The 22,382-nt window shown below is 39.7% G+C and overlaps 1 protein-coding gene across 2 annotated transcripts in view; it reads right to left on the bottom strand.

Moving 5' to 3' along the window:
* Positions 1 to 22,382, bottom strand: part of slc6a2 (solute carrier family 6 member 2) — a 118,027-nt gene that overhangs the window by 37,520 nt on the left and 58,125 nt on the right. For both annotated transcript variants that reach the window (XM_062023920.1, XM_062023926.1), the window contains 3 exons: positions 8,284 to 8,422; positions 4,007 to 4,141; positions 2,602 to 2,705 (listed from right to left, as the gene is read on the bottom strand). In XM_062023920.1, coding sequence (XP_061879904.1) covers positions 2,602 to 2,705; positions 4,007 to 4,141; positions 8,284 to 8,422 — 378 coding nt within the window. The remainder of the gene's footprint in view (positions 1 to 2,601; positions 2,706 to 4,006; positions 4,142 to 8,283; positions 8,423 to 22,382) is intronic.

Raw genomic sequence — 22,382 nt, 5'->3', positions numbered from 1 at the left:
AATCAATCAATAAATCAATGTTTATTTATATAGCCCTAAATCACAAGTGTCTCAATGGGCTGCACAAGCCACAACGACATCCTCGGTACAGAGCCCACAGTTTGACTCTGGACTGTAGTTCTATGCGAACTTACACAGTTACACCACAAGTTTTTGTGATTTTTTTTACTGAGTACAACTACAAAAATATTCCAACATGCTTACGCATCAAACGGCAGCTCAGAGGACCCGCACTTTTTAGATTCCCTCGAGGGAGTGCTGGAGAGTGCTCCCATCAGATGATTCCCTTGTTCTGCTGGGTGACTTCAACACTCACATTGGCAGCGACAGTGAGACCTGGAGAGGCGTGATTGGGAGGAACGGCCGCCCGGATGTAAACCAGACCAATGTTTCATTATTGGACCTTTGTGTTGGTCACAGATTGTCCATAACAAACACAATGTTCAAACATAAGGGTGTCCATTTGTGCTCTTGGCACCAGGACACCCTAGGCCGCAGTTCGATGATCAACTTTGTGGTTGTGTCATCGGATTTGCAGTCTCATGTTTTGGACACTCGGGTAAAGAGAGGGGCGTAGCTGTCTATCAATCAGCACCTGGTGGTGAGTTGGCTCCGATGGTGAGGGAGGATGCAGGACAGACCTGGCAGGCCCAAATGATCTGTGAGGGTCTGCTGGGAATGTCTAGCAGACTCTCCTGTCAGAGAGTTTAAATTCCCACATCCGGAAGAACTTTGAACATGTCACAATGGAGGCGATGGACATTAAGTCCAAGTGGACCATGTTCCGTGCCCCTATTGTCGAGGCGGCCTATCGGAGCTGTGGCCGCAAGGTGGTTGGTGCCTGTTGTGGCAGTAATCCCAGAACCTGCTGGTGGATGCCAGCACATAGGGATGCGGTCAAGCTGAAGAAGCAGTAATATCACGTAATTTTGGCTCTTGGGACCCCGGAGGCAGCGGACAGGTACTGACAGGCCAAGCTGCACGTGGCTTTGGCAGTCACAGAGGCAAAAATTCGTACACAGGAGGAGTTTTGCAAGGCCATGTAAAACAACGTCCGGGTGGCTTCGAAGCGATTCTGTACCACCATCTGCCACCTCAGGAAGGGGAAGCAGTGCACTGTCAACATTGTGTATGGTGGGGATGGTGTGCTGCTGACCTAGACTGGGGATGTTGTGGATTTGGTGGACAGAATACTTCGAAGACCTCCAAAATCCCACCTACATGTCTTCCTATGAGGAAGCAGTGCCTGCAAAATCTGTGGTGGGCTCTCCAACTCCTGGAGCTGAAGTTATCGAGGTAGTTGAAAAGCTCGTCGGTGGCAGAGCCTTAGGGGTGGATGAGATTGCCTAGAGTTCTTTCAGGCCCTGGATGATGTGGGGCTGTCTTGGTTGAGAAGACTGCGGAGCACTGCGTGGACATTGGGGGCGGGAAGTCTGGATTGGCAGACCGGGGTGGTGGTTCCTCTCTTTAAGAAGAGGAACGGAGTGGGCATTACAACTATCGTGAGATCACACCCCCCAGCCTTACCGGTAAGTTCTATTCAGGTGTACTGGAGAGGAGGCTAAACCGGATCATCGAATCTCGGATTCAGGAGAAATAGTGTGGTTTTCGTCCTAGTCGTGGAACTGTGCACCAGCTATATACTCTCAGCAGGGTCCTTGCGGGTGCATGGGAGTTTGCCCAACCAGTCTACACATGCTTTGTGGACTTGAAGAAGGCCTTCGACTGCTTCCATCGGGAAGTCTTGTGGGGAGTGCTCAGAGAGTATAGGGTATCGGACCATCTGATTGTGGCGGTCCGCTCCCTGTACGATCGGTGTCAGAGCTTTGTGTGCATTGCTGGCATTATGTTGGACCCGTTCCCAGTGAGGGCTGAACTCCGCCAGGGCTGCCCTTTGTCACCAATTCTTCACTTTTATGAACATAATTTCTAGGCGCCATCAGGGCATTGAGGGGATCCGGTTTGTTGGTTGTAAGATTAGTTCTCTGCTTTTTGCGCACAATGTGGTCGTGATGGCTTCATCTGGCCAGGATCTTCAGCTCTCACTAGATCGGTTCGCAGCCGAGTGTAAAGGTTATGACCGAAAGGACAAGATCAAGAGTACAAGCGGCCAAAATGAGTTCCTGCTGTCGAGTGGCGGGGCTCTCCCTTAAAGATAGGGTGAGAAGCTCATTCTTTCGGGAGGATTTACAATTAAAGCCAAAGTAAAGCAATCTATAGTTGTAATTTTTGTTGGTAATCAACAAGAGATTACTATCACACGGCAACATATCTCTCATGTAGCATAGCAAATGAAAATTTGTTATTAATTGTCTTAACCTGGATAAATAAATAAAGAAATACATGTAAACTAGAAAGTGAGGACGCCGGTGATGCTAAATGTTTATGCATTACTTTATTACCCAGAAGGCTCAGTATTGCAGTCAATAAAGATCCCCTTGAGGAGGGCCAGTGGCGTATTTTATAGTGGTAGCCTGGACGCCGTCCTGCTATGTGCTCTGTCTGGGGTTTGTGGGGTCAACCCTGGCAGATTAGAATTATCTTTATGCTCACAATCAGACCCTTTTGAAGTTTGTTTGTGTGTGTTTGTAGTGTGTTTACCTGTAGCAGTTGTTGTCAAATTTGTTGTAGCTAGCAAACGCGATGAGCACCCCGAATCCTGCGCCCAGGGAGTAAAATATCTGGGTGGCTGCATCGATCCACACCTATCGGACAAATATAACACAAGCTTTTAATTATTAGACAAATGAAGTGGAACTATTAAAGCCAATATGCAGTTATACAATTCAGAATTGGGTTAAAGTATTTGGTAAAAAATACATGACAAACTAAAGTCACACAAAAGCTCCCAAGGATTCCAAGTTTGCTTTGTTATTTGGCTTTGTGTGTAATGATAACCACATAACCGAGCATGAAGTTAATTGCGACCAGGCAGTCGACTTAAGTCGCTGTCCAACATGGCTGATGAGACATCAGTTATATATATTTTTTTAAAAGCAGATGCCGTAATCTTTATGTCATGTTTTACCATTTTTTTAAGCTTGGAGGACTGTTAATATTGAAATGTTACTTTGCCTATTAATGTCAGGGACAGCTTGACCCAAACAACATATCATATTTTGGTAAAAAGAAACCCGCTTATGAGACAAATCCGGAAGACTGATTGATTGATTGAAACTTGTATTAGTAGATTGCACAGTACAGTACATATTCCGTACAATTGACCACTAAATGGTAACACCTGAATAAGTTTTTCAACTTGTTTAAGTCGGGGTCCACGTAAAGACCTAACGCATCTCAGACACATAAGGGGTGAAAGCCGTAGAAAACGCATTTGAAGAAAGGACGACGTGCTTTAGGAGAATTTGCATTGTAATTTCTTCACCTGTATTAAAACTGACTCCGTAGACGAAATACAAACAAGTATAGCGGTACTTTTACTTGATTCAAATCTCCTATGTAATATGAGTCAATTCCACCATTTTTTTAATTATTTTTTTCTTGGTAGCGAGCCATTGAAATAGGGTACAGTTTGTCTCGGTACGATCCCCCGTTTTTTATTTTGCAAGATCCATTTTAATCCAGTTTGTTGTCCAACAAGTATGCCTACCGAGACCCATAATGCATTGGGGCCTTTCAAGCCCTATAGGCATATTTGATTGTAAATTAAAATCAAACAATGTACATCGAGTCTCTATTTTTTCTAAACACATCTGCTAACAAAGATTCTCGAATACACGATGGGACGACCGATATTGTGGTAGAAAATATGTCAATTCTGTTTTTTCTTTCAAAATGTATTATCGTCATCATGAACTGGTCGGTATGGAAAAATATTCATTCCCAGGGTGTGCAATTAACTTGGCTCCCTCGACCACATTTAACAAATACAAGGGAACTCAAAACACAACCCTTTGAAAGCCATTGTCACATTAAATACTGGCAATAAATATTACATTATTGTACTTGTCATCATATGTGGTTTGCATGCTCTCTGTTTCTTAACCTCCAGATTGTTGAGCCTCTTGAAGTCGATGTGGAGATAAGCCCGGATGCCGTCCATGGACCCCGGCAGAGTGATTCCTCGGATCAGCAGCACAAAAAGGACCACGTAGGGCATGGTGGCCGTGATGTAGACAACCTGAGGGGAAAATTCTGCTTTGAAACACAAGTACTGATGACGCACGCCATGAGAGCCACCGGAAAAGTAAGAGGGAAATCTGTCCCCATATTCTTATCAGTGGCAGAGCATGACAGAGTAAAATTTGCCTCTATAAAACAAGTTGCTTCTACGTTTGTATCTTGAATCCATTATCATATATATCTGATTTATGACGCGAATAAATAGATATGAGCAATAGTATCAATCTCACAGAGATTCCTGAGAAAACTTGAAAGTTAATGAGGAATCCAGTCACGTCATCGTGTGACCTAGTGAAAGGACCCACAGAGCCCTTCCCCATCAACAACAACGCTAATCAAGCACACTGTCCATCCATCTATCCATCCATCTTCAACCGTTTATCCGGAATCGGGTCGTGGGGACAACAGCTCCAGCAGAGACCCCCAGACTTCCCTCTCCAGAGCAACATTTGCGACTTCCTCCTGGGGAATCCCGAAGCGTTCCCAGGCCAGAGAGGAGATGTAATCCCCTCATCTGGTCCTTGGCCTGCCGCGGGGCCTCCTCCCAGTGGGACGTGCAACGAGGACCTCCCTAGGGAGACGCTCGTGAGGCATCCGCACGAGATGCCCGAACCACCTAAGCTGGCTCCTTTCCAAGTGAAGGAGCAGCGGCTCTACTCCAAGTCTCTCTCGGGTGACTGAACTTCTCACCCTATCTCTAAGGGAGATGCCAGCCACCCTTCTGAGGAAACTAATTTCGGCCGCTTGTATCCGCGATCTTATTCTTTCTGTCATTACCCACACTTCATGACCATAGGTGAGAGTAGGAATGTAGATAGCTCGGTAGACCGAGAGCTTTGCCTTCTGGCTCAGCTCTCACACGCCAATAACGATTACTTTTAGAAAAATTATAATCCAGGACCTTATATTTTTGAGCCCGAACACAAAGAAGATATACGTTTTAGAAGCTGAGTGCTAAACGGATCCAGCTTTATTGGATCACTGTAGCACCAGTAGCATTGCTCGGTGTTAAACATACAAACTAACCATAACAAACCACGGTAAAACAAACACTTCCTGTAATATTTCCACTCTCACTGGGACGCTCACATATTTCCGTTTGGATCAGTGGTTCTTAAACTTGTTGGAGATACCGAACCACACCAGTTTCATATGCACATTCACCGAACTCTTCTTAAGTAAAAAATAAAATGTTTTTTTTCAAATTCAAGACAAAGTTATGTATTTTTACTGGTGCACAAAATGAACTGTGCATCAACATCACCTAGTTCAAAGAACAAAACCAACACAGTGCATGAACTCACAACAAATTACACACCTGCAAATCAGTCTGACTTCTGCTGACTGATTTGCTGACTTCCATAAAGCCGATAGGGAGAAGTTTTTATTTACACGATAAGTCGGGTGTGTCTTGACCTCCGCGGCGGAGGCTCCGTCAAACCCCTGAGGCTGACTCACCGAACCCCTAGGGTTCGATCGAACCCAGGTTAAGAACCACTGTTTTAGATGAAGATTCAATCACAATCCTCACAAAGGGTTAGTGTGAATTGAAGTGAATTACATTTATATAGCGCTTTTTCTCAAGTGACTCAAAGCGCTTTACATTGTGAAACCCAATATCTAACATTTAAACCAGTGTGGGTGGCACTGGGAGCAGGTGGGTAAAGTGTCTTGCCCAAGGACACAACAGCAGTGACTAGGATGGCGGAAGCGGGGATCGAACCTGCAACCCTCAAGTTGCTGGCACGGCCGCTCTACCAACCGAGCTATACCGTCCCAAAAAAAGTTCCCGCAACAAGCGACTTTTGTGTCTATTTCGCCATCTCGGGGACGTGAAAGTCGACCAGCCTGTCACACTATGGCCACATTTGTCTACTAGCAGGTGAGAGATGCATGATTCATAATCTAGAATTTACTTTTAGCAAGTTTGAGACGAAGCAGAAGCAGCCGCCAGATTAGTGTGTCAACAATAGCAGCGTAAGCTAGCATTAGCTCACTTGCTACCAATGCGTTGCAAAAATAGGCCGTCTGCGTTGGCGCTTATAATAACAATATCACTCATATTTGGTTAATTTTCAGGTCACAACATGTAGCAGTTTTTGGATGTTTTTAGAGAATATAATGGGCACAACAGAGGACCCTAGATCTATTGACTCAATTGTTAGCTATTTATTTATCATTTTGAATGCATAAAAAAAGCCAAACATATGTGTTCTTGTCTATAAGGATTGTGAATGATAAACACCACATCTCTTTCAAATTGTTGCGTATTTCCAGTATGACAGATCTGATAACATCGTCCGAGTGTGTAGGAGCGTTCCCACTGTGATGTCAATCCACGGAAATTGCCGAAGACATTTGGAGAGGAATATTCAACTTGGCCGACTGAATTTGTGGCATTTTATGAAACTTCAACGTTATTTCACATACTCTGCGGATTGTAAATACAATTGGATATGGTGTAATGGACACAATAAAACAATTAGGCATAAAAAGTCAACTTTTTTTTGTTCATTACACTGGTACTTTAATTTTAAGTTACTTTAATTTCCTGTTAATAACGTAGTTCTATCTACACTTCTGAAACTTCACAAAACATGTATTTTTTGGTGTTGTCTAAAGATAGGTTAGCTTAGCTATTAGCAAGCCTACAAAAACTGAAATCTAAGTAAGATTAAATATCTCAAATAAGGGTGATATTTGCTTATTTTCTGTCTGATAAGATAATTATTATCACTAAGCAGATTTTATGTTAGAGTGTTTTACTTGTTTTAAGTGTTTTGGTCCTAAATGATTTCAGTAAGATATTACAGCTTTTAGCTGAGATTTTATGACCTATATTGAGTAAAACATGCTTGAAACTAGAATATCAACTGTTGCAAAGCTGTGTCATCGACATTCACAAGCATGAAACTACTTTTTTAAAGTAATAATTTCTTACTTCAAGCATGGAAAAAAAGAATCATGACTTTGACACAATTGTGTCTCATATTAAAACAGATGACAGCCAAATGGACTTCTGTTTTATTTTCAATGAAACAAAAGAAAATACATACTCATATTATAGTACAGTTGTTCTTAGTGAGAATATACTTATTTTAAGGTATTTTTGGGTTCATTGAGGTTAGCTAAATTTTACTTGTTTTGGAAAGTCTTGACAAGCCAAATTATCTTGTTCAATTGGCAGATAATTGTGCTTAGTTCAAATAAAATACCCCTAATTTTTGTTTATTTTTTTTCTTGTTTTTGAACACTGACTTTTTGCAGTGTAGCTCGCTATCGTTGTGTAACATGCTTAGCCTCGTCCTCCAGAGATAATGGTACTTGATATGAACATTTAAGATGCTGAGAAATGCAGTTTATTTTCCGCAATGGAGGTGATTATTATTACCTAAGCAGCTCCACACTGTGTACGGAGACACATAATTAGCTCCTACTCACTTGTCAGCCGGGGATCTAAAAATGAATACGGTGTCAGCCGGGCGGGATCGGCGTTATTGAAAATTCACGAACGCCGGCTGATCTATCGGCACATTGTTGTTTACTGCTAAAACAAAACAGCGACACAGGAAAAAAGGAGGGAGAATGCCGACCTTTAAAGTAAGCCGTCTCTCTTACACAGAAATCCCGCAAAAGTTCACACAGCATCACAGGATCTCTCCATCAGATATTTATATACTTGTTGGACATGACAACAGCTTTCAACACAACAGGATGTGTCAGAAAGAAGAGAGTGTCAGGTGTTGAACACACAGGCTGCGTCCAGCCAATGCTACGGCAAAAAAAAAACAGCCTGGTGGACTAATACTAAATACTAACACTAAAAAAATGGAAAGTCATACCAAGTATTATAAAAATGGGACCCATTACCTCCCTGTTTGGCACTCAGCATCAAGGGTTGGAATTGGGGATTAAATCACCAAAATGAATCCTGAGCGTGGCCACCGCTGCTGCTCACTGCTCCCCTCACCTCCCAGGGGGTGGAACAAGGAGATGGGTCAAATGCAGAGAGTGATTTCACTACACCTAGTGCGTGTGTGACTATAAGTGATACTTAAACTTTAACTTTTAATACAGAACAGCGACACGGAGGGGAAAAAAACAATGCCAACAAAAGCAGTGTGAGAGGTGGCTTGTTACCTTTCCAGAGGACTTGACGCCTTTCCACAAGCTGAAGTAGAGGATAAAGACCACCACCACCAAGCACAACGTCAGCTCCCAGCGAGGGAGGCCCAGGTCCCCGATCCCTCTGCTCTCATGCAGGTGCAGGACACCCCGTCTGTATGGAAACATGCAAACTATCAGGGGAAAAAAACGACATTTTACACCATGGGACTTTCCAAATAGGCCATGAATACAGACAATAAAGACTTTCAAAGTTTGCAAATAAATAGATATGATCAATAGTATCAATCTCACGGAGATTCCCGAGCCATCTTGAAAGTTAATGAGGATGCCAGTCACGTGATCGTGTGACGTAGCGCAAGGAGCCACAGAGCCCTTCCCCATCAACAACAATGCTAATCAAGCGCACTATGTAAGAGCCAACGACGATTACTTTTGGAAAAATGATAATCCAGGACCTTATATTTTTGAGCCCGAACACAAAGAAGATGAGCCATACATTTTACAAGCTGAGTGCTAAACGGATGCAGCTTTATTGTAACACTGTAGCACCAGCAGCATTGCTACACTGCAAAAAGTCAGTGTTAAAAAACAAGAAAAAAAAAAGAAGAAAAAAATTAGGGGTATTTTATTTGAACTAAGCAAATTTATCTGCCAATAGAACAAGAAAATTTGGCTTGTCAAAACTTTCCAAAACAAGTAAAATTAGCTAACCTCAATGGACCCAAAAATACCTTAAAATAAGTATACTCTCACTAATAACAAGTGCACTTTTCTTGGTAGAAACTAAAAAGAGACCTTTTTGCTCAATATGTTGAAAAATATTCTTAAATTAAGTAAACACTAGTGCCATTATCTTGACATAATGATATGCGCTCGGCATTACATTTCTTGAAACCAGCAAACTTATACTAAAAACTAATTTATTGTTCTTGATGGAAAGGCAACAAGGCAACCGCTTGTTACTCTCGGGGTCATATGGTCTAAAAATGCATTTTTCCATCGACAACCTGACATCATCGCGCCAAGTGCGTGCTCTTTCAGTCAATTAGTGTGCATATATACAGCCCGGCCACCGGCCAAATTTTTTTAAATTGTAATTTTGAAGAATTTATCTGAATGTGCATGAACTATCTCTGTTCAAAATGGTTTGAAATGTCACATGTTAAATGTTTCAATATTAACTGTAGTTTACTGTACTTTGCCAACTGTACTGCTATATGAGTATGTGTTTTCTATTGTTTCATTGAAAATAAAACACGCAAAATCATTTGGCTGCCATCTGTTTTAATTATGAGACACAATTTTGTCAAAATCATGATTTTTTTTGTCATGCTTGAAATAAGAAATGATTACTTTGAAAAAGGTAGTTTTATACTTGTGAGTGTCGACGACACAGCTTTGCAAGAGTTGATATTCTAGTTCCAAGCATGTTTTACTCAATATAGGTCATAAAATCTTAGCAACAAGCTGTAATATCTTACTGAGATAATTTAGGACCAAAACCCTTAAAACAAGTATAAGACTAACATAAAATCTGCTTAGTGAGAAGAATTGTCTTATCAGACAGAAAATAAGCAAATATCCCCCTTACTTGAGATATTTAATCTTACTTAGATTTCAGTTTTTGCAGTGTAGGTGCTAAACATACAAACTAAACTATAACAAACCATAATAAAACAAACTCTTACTGTAATATTTACACTCTCACTGGGATGCCGACCGACGGGACGCTCACATATTTCCGTGTAAATGAAGATTCAATCACAATCCTCACGAAGGGCTAAAGAAAAGTTGCCGCAACGAGCGTCTTTTGTGTCTATTTCGCCATCTCGGGGACGTGAAAGTCGACCAGCCTGTCACACTATGGCCACATTTGTCTACTAGCAGGTGGGAGATGCATGATTTTATAATCCACAATTTACTTTTAGCAAGTTTGAGACGACGCAGAAGCAGCCGTCATCTGGTGTGTCAACAATAGCAGCGACTTTCAAAATAAAGTGTCATTGGTGTAAGGAGCGTGACAAGGGGAACAACATGTGTGCGCTGAACAAAATTATTCATCATTACCGTCATTGTGGTGAAAAATTCCAGTACAAAGACTGGATATTTGTTTTGTAACATAGCAGCTGCCTCGTCTCTGTCCTGGCCGCTCAGTACAATGCCGACAGAATGTCATCGGAAGGTTTATTGGGTAATCGAGGCTTAATCTTCAACTGCAAGGTGTTAGAATGGGAACTATTTGACCCTTGAACAGATTGTTTCCATTATTTTCAACGGTGAAAATGAGTCGGGACACAAACAACCAGAATCCCAAAACGGAGAAAAAATTCCCACAGAATGTTCCCTTCCTGTAATCAGCCTACTATATCACACGGCTATGTTTGTAATAGTCGTCATTATTAAGATATATGGATAATATATAGCTTAGTCAAGATCTACAAAGCTGTTAAGAATTTACAACAAGTCCAGACAGGATCTTCCTCATGAGGCCATTAAACACAGAACAAATAAGTCCACGCTGAATAGCTGTTGTTTTTCTTAAAGATGCCTTTTCTTTAACTATTGCGACATTTCCAGCAGAAATTATTATAGCAGATAGATGGTGATGAAATTTAGTTGGACAGACACGCTGCAAATAGCCAGACCCTCACTTAATCATGGGTGGAATTTAATATGATGGGTTTATTCGAAAGCAATGTGCAATTTATGCCTTTTTTTTTTACAGTCAGATCAATGTAAAATACAGTAAGTCATACGCCGAAATAATTGGTTACAGCTGTGCAAGATTTTCTATTGCTCGTCGCTTCGTCAAAGGCTTTATCGCGGCGGTACTGGGGTGTTGGACTTTTAGGAGCAGGTTGAAGTTCTAATGGTCATTTAGAAATGGAAGCTGAGATGTTTGATCCCTACCTACCTCAAGCATCTTTAATCAGAATAAATAGTTTTCTTGCCTGAAATTGTTTGATAGTCATGAAAATGTACCCACCAGTGTTGTCCCGATACCAATATTTTGGTACCGGTACCAAAATGTATTTCGATACTTTTTGGTACTTTTCGGTACTTTTCTAAATAAAGGGGACCACAAAAAATGTCATTATTGGCTTTATTTTAACAAAGAAATCTTACGGAACATTAAACATATGTTTCTTATTGCAAGTTTGTCCTTAATTAAAATAGTGAACATACAAGACAACTTGTCTTTTAGTAGGAAGTAAACAAACAAAGGCTCCTAAGTTAGCTGCTGACATATGCAGTAACATATTGTGTCATTTATCATTCTATTATTTTATTAACATTATTAAGGACAAGTGGTAGAAAATAGATTATTAATCTACTTGTTCATTTACTGTAAATATCTGGTTATTTTCTCTTTTAACATGTTCTATCTACACTTCTGTTAAAATGTAATAATCACTTATTCTTCTGTTGTTTGGATGCTTCACATTAGTTTTGGATGATACCACAAATTTGGGTATCAATCCGATACCAAGTAGTTACAGCAGGCCTGGGCAACTATTTTGACTCGGGGGGACAAATTTAGAGAAAAAAATGTGTCTGGGGGCCGGTATGTCTGATTTTTAGGAACAATAATACAAAACCTCACAATAATGTCTGATTGAATGCTAAAAACATATTTTACACATAACAGACCCCCTTAAAAAACGGAATGGAATTTTAAATTTTTTTACTGAATGAGACACCCAGAATGTACATGAAAATAAAGAATGTGAGATTTACAATATTAACTATGACTTTAAAAACACTGAATATTGACAACATATGAATGTCACACCTGTCTCGATCGACATATTTTACAATCAAGCGAAACGCAACAAACATGCAACAGACACAGTGGAATAGGAACACAAAGGGTAAAAAAAAACCCACCTACAATCTGAAATATCTGATATATCACTAAGCTTTAGAACTTTGCTCTAAAAATCTCCTTCTGTCTGTCCCTGACACCCGTATTTCAGGCTGGCCGCTCTGGAAACACTCTGTGGAAACGCTCCCCACCCACACTGCTTGGTGCCTCGTCTGAGGCATATAAACATATAAAAAGAAGTATGAAGCTCTTCCATCCAACAAGAGCCATCAATTATGTTTTTTTTGCATTTAATTAGTCATTCATATTCATTTCACATTTTCTGCCTGTAATACTATAATCATTATCAATAAAAATGTGTTTCGTGTGCGTATTTCTTGATGTCTGAAACATATTCATTGGATTTATTGGTTGTCCCAATACAACTTTTTCCACCTCTGATATGATACTGATATTTCAGCATTGACTATTGGCCAAAACTAATAGCGATCCGATACATACTTTTTACTTATTTTGTTGTGTGGAATGTTAGGCTCCGTTCACACTGCAGAATAAGATTTCCAAATATGAGTTCGGCAAATCTGATCGTTTACATAAAAGGAAAAAAAATACAATGTCTAATGTGAAAACCATCTGACCCACAGGGAGACATGACGTCACAAGTGCTGTAGTGTTTAAAGTTAAAAAAGTTAAAGTACCAATGATTGTCACGCACACACTAGGTGTGGTGAAATTAACCTCTGCATTTGACCCATCACCCTTGATCAACCCCTTGGAGGTGAGGGGAGCAGTGAGCAGCAGCGGTGGCCGCGCCCGGGAATCATTCTTGGTGATTTAACCCCCAATTCCAACCCTTGATGCTGAGTGCCAAGCAGGGAGGTAATGGGTGCCATATTTATAGTCTTTGGTATGACTCGGCCGGGGTTTGAACTCACGACCTACCGATCTCAGGGCAGACACTCTAACCTAGTGGTTCTTAACCTTGTTGGAGGTACCGAACCCCACCAGTTTCATATGCGCATTCACCGAACCCTTCTTTAGTGAAAAATAAAATTGTGTTTTTTTTCAAATTCAAGACAAAGTTATATGTTTTTGGTAACACTTTAGTATGGGGAACATATTCTAAGTAACAAAGACTTAATTTAGAGTTATTTGGTTAGGGTTAGGGTTAGGGCCAGGGTTAGAGGGTTAGGGTTATAATAAGGCCATGCCGAATAAGGCATTACTAAGTACTTAATAATGACTAGTTAAGAGCCAATATGTTACTAATTTGCATGTTAATAAGCAACTAATTAATGGTGAATATGTTCCCCATACTAAAGTGTTACCATGTTTTATTACTGGTGCACAAAATGAACCGTGCATGAACATCACCTTGTTCGAAGAACAAAACCAACACAGTGCATAAACTCACAACAAATTACACACCTGCAAATCAGTATGACTTCTGCTGTTGCCGTATCCGTAATACGCCGATAGGGAGAAGTTTTTATTTACACGATGAGTCGGGTGTGTCTTGACCTCCGCCGAACCCCTGAGCCCGACTCACCGAACCCCTAGGGTTCGATCGAACCCAGGTGAAGAACCACTGCTCTAACCACAAGGCCACTGAGCAGGATTTCACGAGGTTCCAATTTTAGTAAGTCTCAGTCCGGGCAGATTTGTGGCAAAGTAAAGGGATTTTGTGCAATCAAGGCCAACTCAATTATTGCGCGTAGAAGATTAGGAAGGAGAAGGGCAAGCCTTTTGGCTCTCGCAGTTTGTGGAACATTTGCTTTGATGTCTGCTCCGAAGAGCCTCTTGGGCGAGCAGTCGGAGACAGGAGTGATGGAACGTAGACGTGAGTTCCTAAAACATACTATTTTCGCCCGTTTTCCGCTCGTTTTTTAACTATTTATTTGGCAACCCTCTATTTTGGCAAAGAATGATGACACATATCTGATTTATATCCACATATGAAAGAAGCCTGAGTCAGTTTTGAAAATGTTTAAATTGTACTGTTCACATTGACATGAAAATATCCGATACAGGTGACGTGTGGGCAAAAAAAATCAGAATTGACCTGCAGTGTGAACAAGGCCCCTTCAGAAGGCTTCATCAAGTGATCCAGATCAGCAAGCTGGATAGAAGTGCTTATGTAATGGACTTTATCAAATTTAGTTGTTATATTTTTTTTTCTTCGACTTCTGAGTCTCATTTGCCAGTATACATTCATTTCAATTTGTGCTATATCGGTTGCCATAGTCAGGAAGTATTCTATTGCCATTACATTGAATGTACCAGTCTTGTATATTAGTTAGCCCTACAAAGTGTTTATACTGTAAACACTGTATTTATTACACATCAGCTGTTTGAATGCAACACGCATCCTACTTGTAGTTTCAAATGCCAAATTTGGAAGTGTTTGCTCAAACCACCAACTTTGTAAAATCGCTACTGTATGTCTGGTATACAGCATTTCCAATGTAAATTAGCATTTGTGCGTTTGATTTAATGTTTTTTTTTTTATGTTGGAATGTCACAGAGAAGTTATTTTGAATCTTATGTAAGTTATATTGACACTCCTATTTTACAATGTTTTGAAGTAAAGATTATTTAAAGAAAGGCTCTCAAATTGAGACAACCTGTTATCTGTCTGCTAAGCTAGCAAGAAGAGACATTAGTGTGACGGCCTGTGGTATTGCTGATATCGGACCGATATCTGATAACAATATCATCCCTCATTTTCATTATTTATGTGAGAAAATGTTTCGGTTTTCATACAATTCAGTCTTCGGCAGACCTTTTGAACAACCAAGAAGAGAACAGCAATACATAATGTTCTGCTTAAACTCACTCTCACTTGTTTTAATGCTACGCTCAAGCTGCTTGACTATTGTGTGAATGAAGCCGCGAAGAAGAAAAACGGATGTGACGTCATGTGTAACCCAGCAATTGTTATTTTTTTAACTAAAAAAAAAAAGATATCCTGAAGACTTTGGAGAGGAAAAGCAGAAAGACTTTCAAAGGCATCCTGTTCTCAAGTTCTGATAATTGTGCTTCAAATAATAAATGATTGGTGCCATGAAAAACAATACACTTACTGTAGAAGCACATTCAACCCCACAGACACTCGTGACTGACTGATAGAAAGACGCTCCACTCGGTTGTAAAGCTCTGAGGCAGGACTGTGTTTTACTTCAATGCACCTCTGTTCCCTCCTTCAGATCTCCTCAGTCTGTAGCATGTGACGCAGCGCTGCTGATAAACACTGGAAATTATTTTCAGACGTATAAATGTCCACCTAAGAACCAACATCCTTTGCGTTTGTCGTTTGGAAAACCTATAGTCCACTGCAAAAGACGTTGGTTCCCAAGAAGATTTGTTTAAAATGCTGTGCTCCTGTTCTACCTGAGTTTTAAACTGATCCCTGGTTTCATTTTTATGCAACTCCTAAATCGTGTGAACGATCGGGTACGAAAACTTCACAAGTTTCCCACCCATCCTTTAGAATTATCATGCCGGATTTGTCAATATGTATGAAATTCCTACTGACTGTTAGGGGTGTGGGAAAAAATCGATTCGATTTCGAATCGCGATTCTCACGTTGTACGATTCAGAATAGATTGTCATTTTTAAAAAATCTATTTTTTATTTTTTATTTAAATATATATATATATATATATATATATATATATATATATATATATATATATATATATATATATATATATATATATATATATATATATATATATATATATATATATACAGTATATACTGTATATATATTTTTTTAATTAATCAATCCAACAAAACAATACACAGCAATACCATAACAATGCAATCCAATTCCAAAACCAAACCCGACCCAGCAACACTCAGAACAGCAATAAACAGAGCAATTGAGAGGAGACACAAACACGACACAGAACAAACCAAAAGTAGTGAAACAAAAATGAATATTATCAACAACAGTATCAATATTAGTTACAATTTCAACATAGCAGTGATTAAAAATCCTTCATTGACATTATCATTAGACATTTGAAAAAATAAATAAAAATGAACAATAGTGTCACACTTGCATCGCATCTCATAAGCTTGACAACACACTGTGTCAAATATTTTCACAAAGATAAAATAAGTCATATTGTTGGTTCATTAAATAGTTAAAACAAATTTACATTATTGCAATCAGTTGATAAAACATTGTCCTTTACAATTATAAAAGCTTTTTACAAAAATCTACTACTCTGCTTGCATGTCAGCAGACTGGGGTGGATCCTGCTGAAATCCTATGTATTGAATGAATAGAGAATCGTTTTGAATCGGGGAAAAATCGTTTTTGAATCGAGAATCGTGTTGAATTGAAAAAAAAAAATCGATTTTGAATCGAATCGTGACCCCAAGAATCGTGGACACCCAAAGATTCACAGTCCTACTGACTGTGGTTGATACTATGACAATACAAACAAATGTACATTTGCTCTCAAAACACATCTTGACTTGTCAACAACGAACCGCTTTACAGGAAGTGGTAATGATGCCTCTCAGGTGTACCGATGTAATACACCTGTCTGCCATTGTCTTTTCGCCCCTTCCAGGTCGCTAAACCCTGCTGTCCTATTTTCCACCCTCTGTCCCTCTGTTATGTCTCAACCCAACCGGTCGAGACAGAGCCTGGGTTCTGTTCAAGTTTATTCGCTAGAGAGTTTTTCCTTGCCTCCGATGCCAAGTGGGGTCCATTTGGTTCTCTTTAGTGTAGACCTGCTCCATATGTAAAGTGCCTTCATGCTACTATGTTGTAAATTGGAGCTATATACAGTGGAACCTCGATTCATGAAACCGTCATTGTCCCGAACTTTTTGATTAACCAATCACAGACTGAATGAAAGCATGCTTTGGTATATGAACCTTGTCTCAGTGTATGAACGTTTCATCCACCCATTGTGTGTCTACCAGCGCAGTCATTTTGCTACTTTGTGTGCATTTCAAGTGTTTTGTAGCCTTTTCACGACATGTTTTAGTTCTGCTAGCACAGCGGTCAACAACCTGCGGCTCTCGAGCCACATGCGGCTCTTTAGTGCCTCCCTAGTGGCTCCCTGGATCATTTTTAAAAAAGGATTGAAAATGGAAAAAGATGGGGAAAATATTTTTTTTTTGTTTTAGTATGTTTTTTGTTTGAAGACAAACATGACACAAACCTTCCCAATTGTTAAAAAGCCCACTGTTTATATGTTTGTGTGTTTGCTTCACTGATGAGAGTATTTGGTAAACATCATTTTGTCCTACTAATTTTTGCGGTTCTTCAACAGTTTCTTTACATGTAAAATCTTCCAATACTCATTCGTCTCATTTCTCCACCAAATGTTTTATGCTGTGCGTGAATGCACAAAGGTGAACTTTGTTGATGTTATTGACTTGTTGGAGTGCTAATCAGGCATATTTGGTCAGTGCATGTCTGCAAGTTAATCAATGCTAGCATGCTATTTAGGCTAGCTGTATGTACATATTGCATCATTATGCCTCATGTGTAGGTATATTTGAGCTCATTTAATGCCCTTTACTTTTATCCTCTGTATATGATTTAGTTTTGCATGTCTCATGACACATTATCTGTATATAATATTGGCTGCATTTCAGATAGTCGTTTGTGTGCCATGTTGTTCCAGACCACAGCAAACATTACCTAGCTTGCCAAAGATTGTAATAAATCTATTAAAAGAAGACTGCCGTTTCCTTTAATTTGGACACTCCCATATATACATTTGGCCATTGAAAGCCAGTAATTTCCAGGAGTTATCTCACCTTCAGAGTAGCCTCTGATTTACTAATGGTTTCTAATGTTGTAAAAATGTGTAGAATAAATATAAAATGTCAAACATTTCTGTCTACGAAGATTCATTTCAGCCTGCGACACATAGTCATTTTGATAGTAGGATATTATAGCAAATATAAACACTTACGTCATGTGTTGCCTTCATTATAAGACTTATATAAGGCTTTTCGTTTATTGCGGCTCCAGACAGATTTGTTTTTTGTATTTTTGGTCCAATATGGCTCTATCAATGTTTTGGGTTGCCGACCCCTGTGCAAGCTCAATGTGAGTCTAAAGAAAATAATGGACAAGCGATGTGTGTTTTGAAACATTCAGGACTCATCCACAGTTTTGTCGACACTGCCCCCCCTCCCACACCTACCCCTCCCTTCAGATGCAAGAAGATTAACCAACAGGGTGAAGTGCATTCTCTTGTTTTTATGTCTAATCATTGCAGTGGCCTGCCTGCTGAAGTTAAGGAGTTTTGTGATTTCAAACTGTGAATGCACCACAGGGCTAGTGACAGTGGTTGGTTGAAATTGATTTCGAACATGTATACAGTATCAATATGATACATCACATATTGTATATCCTTTCTTTACAACATATCCAAAAAGGAGTAGGAAGAAGCAAGGCTGACCTAATCCTCCCCCTTTTCTCAGCATAGCATTTACTAACACATACTTCCTGTTCTGAATTTGTACTCAATGTACGTCAATGTGTTCTAAAAACACCGGTTCTTCTCATATGTCCCATCAGTGATGATTCACTTGATGGGATAGATAATATTTAATTTTCAATAAATTCATGACGTTTGTCATAATTCTACTTCTTTGTACTTGGTAAACATTTGTAGTTTTGACAACCTCTTAAACTGGATCGTATTAGTACATTGTTTGATTTCTTTACTTAATCCATTCCATATTTTCATTCCACATACTGATATGCTAAATGTTTTAAGTGTTGCACGCGCATTCAGATGCTTTAAGTTAGATTTCTCTCTAAGGTTATATTTTTCCTCTTTTGTTGAGAACAATTGTTGTACATTATTGGGAAGCAGGTTATAGTTTGCTTTGTGCATAATTTTAGCTGTTTGCAAATGCACCAAATCATTCAGTTCAACAACTTTTTGTTAGAGATGTCCGATGATGGCTTTTTTTGCCGATATCCGATATTCCGATATTGTCCAACTCTTAATTACCGATACCGATATCAACCGATACCGATATATACAGTCGTGAAACTAACACGTTAGTATGCCTGATTTTGTTGTGATGCCCCCGCTGGATGCATTAAACAATGTAACAAGGTTTTCCAAAATGAATCAACTCAAGTTATGGAAAAAAATGCCAACATGGCACTGACATATTTATTATTGAAGTCACAAAGTGCATTATTTTTTTTAACTTGCCTCAAAACAGCAGCTTGGAATTTGGGACATGCTCTCCCTGATAGAGCATGACGAGGTTGAGGTGGGTGGGGTTGGGGGGGCGCGGGGTTGAGGTGGGGGAGGGGGCTTAGGGGGCAGCGGGGGTGTATATTGTAGCGTCCCGGAAGAGTTAGTGCTGCAAGGGGTTCTGCGTATTTTTTCTGTTGTGTTTATGTTGTGTTACGGTGCAGATGTTCTCCCAAAATGTGTTTGTCATTCTTGTTTGGTGTGGGTTCACAGTGTGGCGCCTGCCCACTGCTCCCCAAGGGGATGGGACAAATGCAGAGGACAAATTTCACCACATCTATTAATATTTGTAACAGTGTTAAAGTTGTTTATACGGTCACCCTCAGTGTGTCCTGTATGGCTGTTGACCAAGTATGCCTTGCATTTACTTGTGTGTGTGTGAACAGCCGTAGATATTATGTGATTGGGCAATGCCTTTAAGGTTTATTGGCGCTCTGTACTTCTCCCTATGTCTGTGTACACAGCGGTGTTTTAAAAAGTCATAAATTATACTTTTTGAAACCGATACAGATAATTTTGAAAAAAACATTTATCGGCCGAGAATATCGGCAGTCCGATATTATCGGACATCTCTAGTTTTTGTTGTTTTAAACTTGTTAATAAAGGGTAGGTTGATCCATCGCCCCTTTGTTGTCTGTTTGACATACATTACTGTATAGCGCTTTTTATTTTTTGTGTTCAAGTAGTACACACCTTTACTAAAATACGGACTTTTGGCAAGGCTGGAAGTCATTATGCATGTTTACATTGTTTTTTAAGAAAACAAACAAACTTTTCTATTTACAAACACCCGTTCCAGAACCAATTAAGTTCGTAAATTGAAGTTCCACTGTAAGTAAAAATTACTTGACTTGATAACCTAAAACACGGCTGGGGTGTCATGTTAACTCGACACCTGACATGACTACAACACAACATTCACAACACAAAAAAAAAGGGGGAATAAAGTTACTTTCATGTCGACTTATCTCTAGGCTGATAATACATTCAAAGGGGGGGGGGGGGGGGTGTCCTCCCGGAGCCAGATAGCCACTGGAGGTTGCGAAGTGATTCGGGATGATAAATATACAGTCGGCACTCTGACCGAGGCGCTGTGTTGTCGGTGTAGCAATGCCCCCAGGCCTCCTTGCCGGGCTGATAGCGTGCCGCCAGTAAACGCTCTCTCGACAACATCAATCCGAGTCCCTGCGGCCTCGTTACTCTAAACACATGTGCTCTTATCATCGCACGGTGCTAACTCTCAATGATGCCATTCAGTCCAGTGCATGCCGCCTTGTCTCTTTACAGAGCCACAAACTGCTGCTTTGAACACAGCAAAAAGACATCAAATAAAAAGATGGAGGAGATATTCAAGTTTTTCTCCCCCTTGATTTATTGTATTATTCCCTAAAATAATAATTTTGCTGTTTTCGATGAAAAAGAGTTGGATTTCTTTTGTTTGCACCAGAGAGCAAAAGCAGTTTTTCCAAGGTTAATTATGAATGAATTTAAGCACATGTCGTGTGTCTGTGCTAATGTTTACATGAGAGGACTTAACGTTAACTATGAGTGTTTTACTGAACACACACACACACACACACACACACACACACACACACACACACACACACACACACACACACACACACACACACACACACACACACACACACATACAGCTTTGTATGTACCTTGTTTTGTTCATTAAACCGTATTTTTCGGACTATAAGTCGCAGTTTTTTTCATAGTTTGGCCGGGGGTGCGACTTTATTATTTTTATTATTAACACATTACCGTAAAATATCAAATAATATTATTTAGCTCATTCACGTAAGAGACTAGACGTATACGATTTCACGGGATTCAGCGATTAGGAGTGACAGGTTGTTTGGTAAACGTATAGCATGTTCTATATGTTATAGTTATTTGAATGACTCTTACCATAAGGTGTTACGTTAACATACCAGGCACGTTCTCGGTTGGTTATTTATGCGTCATATAACGTACACTTATTCAGCCTGTTGTTCACTATTCTTTATTTATTTTAAATTGCCTTTCAAATGTCTATTCTTGGTGTTGGGTTTTATCAAATAAATTTCCCCCCAAAAATGCGACTTATACTCCAGTGCGACTTATATATGTTTTTTTTCCTTCTTTATTATGCATTTTCGGCCGGTGCGACTTATACTCCGGAGCGACTTATAGTCCGAAAAATACGGTAACTTACTTACTTAGGATCTCCACTGAAGAACTGTCCTATGTACCGCATTTCCCGGACTGTAAGCCGTTACTTTTTTCCCCACGTTTCGCACTCTGCGGCTTATAAAACTGTGCGGCTAATTTGTGAGTTTTACCTTGCTAACGGCCATAATGTTTTGTATTCAACAAATAGTTTTCATAGAACACAGACAGACACACAAAGGTGTTGTTTGTACTATGGCGCCATATTTTGAACGTGCTCATTGCAGGTGCTGCAGATTGAAAATATACTTCCTGTTCCGTTCCTTGAACCGGAAGTATAACCATTCATAGCGTTTCTGCTCGAAAGGATTCTTCATTTATCACTCAAAGCAACATTTGTAAGTTTTACAATACAACTAAAATAATTCACACTGACTAAACTGTCCCATGTGTGATGTCTGTAGGAGTGTTTTCATGCACATTTGTACGTGATATTGTAATGTAATCAAGCTAGCATCGTTAGCATTAGCGAATATGCAAAAGTTTTTACAAGTGTTTGTGTTAGTATTATTTATTTACAATGGCATTCTTTTTGTATTGTTTCAGTTTCGCAAACTCACCAAAAACATCACCGTGGAGTTATTTTTATGTTTAGGTGATTGGAAAGCTATCTTTTGCAGCTAATGGGTCTATGACGATGACCTCGGATTTGTTTGATGAGCCATGTGACAGGCACTGTTTGGAAACAATTAAGGTATGCAAATAAACATTTATGAAATCTTTTGTATCTTTATATATATATATATGTGGCTTTTAGTCCGGTGCGAGAAATATATGTTAAAATATTTATTTATTGTAAAATTTGGTGG

This window comes from Entelurus aequoreus, linkage group LG02 (genome assembly GCF_033978785.1).
Source record: "Entelurus aequoreus isolate RoL-2023_Sb linkage group LG02, RoL_Eaeq_v1.1, whole genome shotgun sequence".
NCBI lineage: Eukaryota > Metazoa > Chordata > Actinopteri > Syngnathiformes > Syngnathidae > Entelurus > Entelurus aequoreus.
Note: the sequence above shows the minus strand (reverse complement) of the source record. Positions and strands in the feature narration are given on the sequence as shown.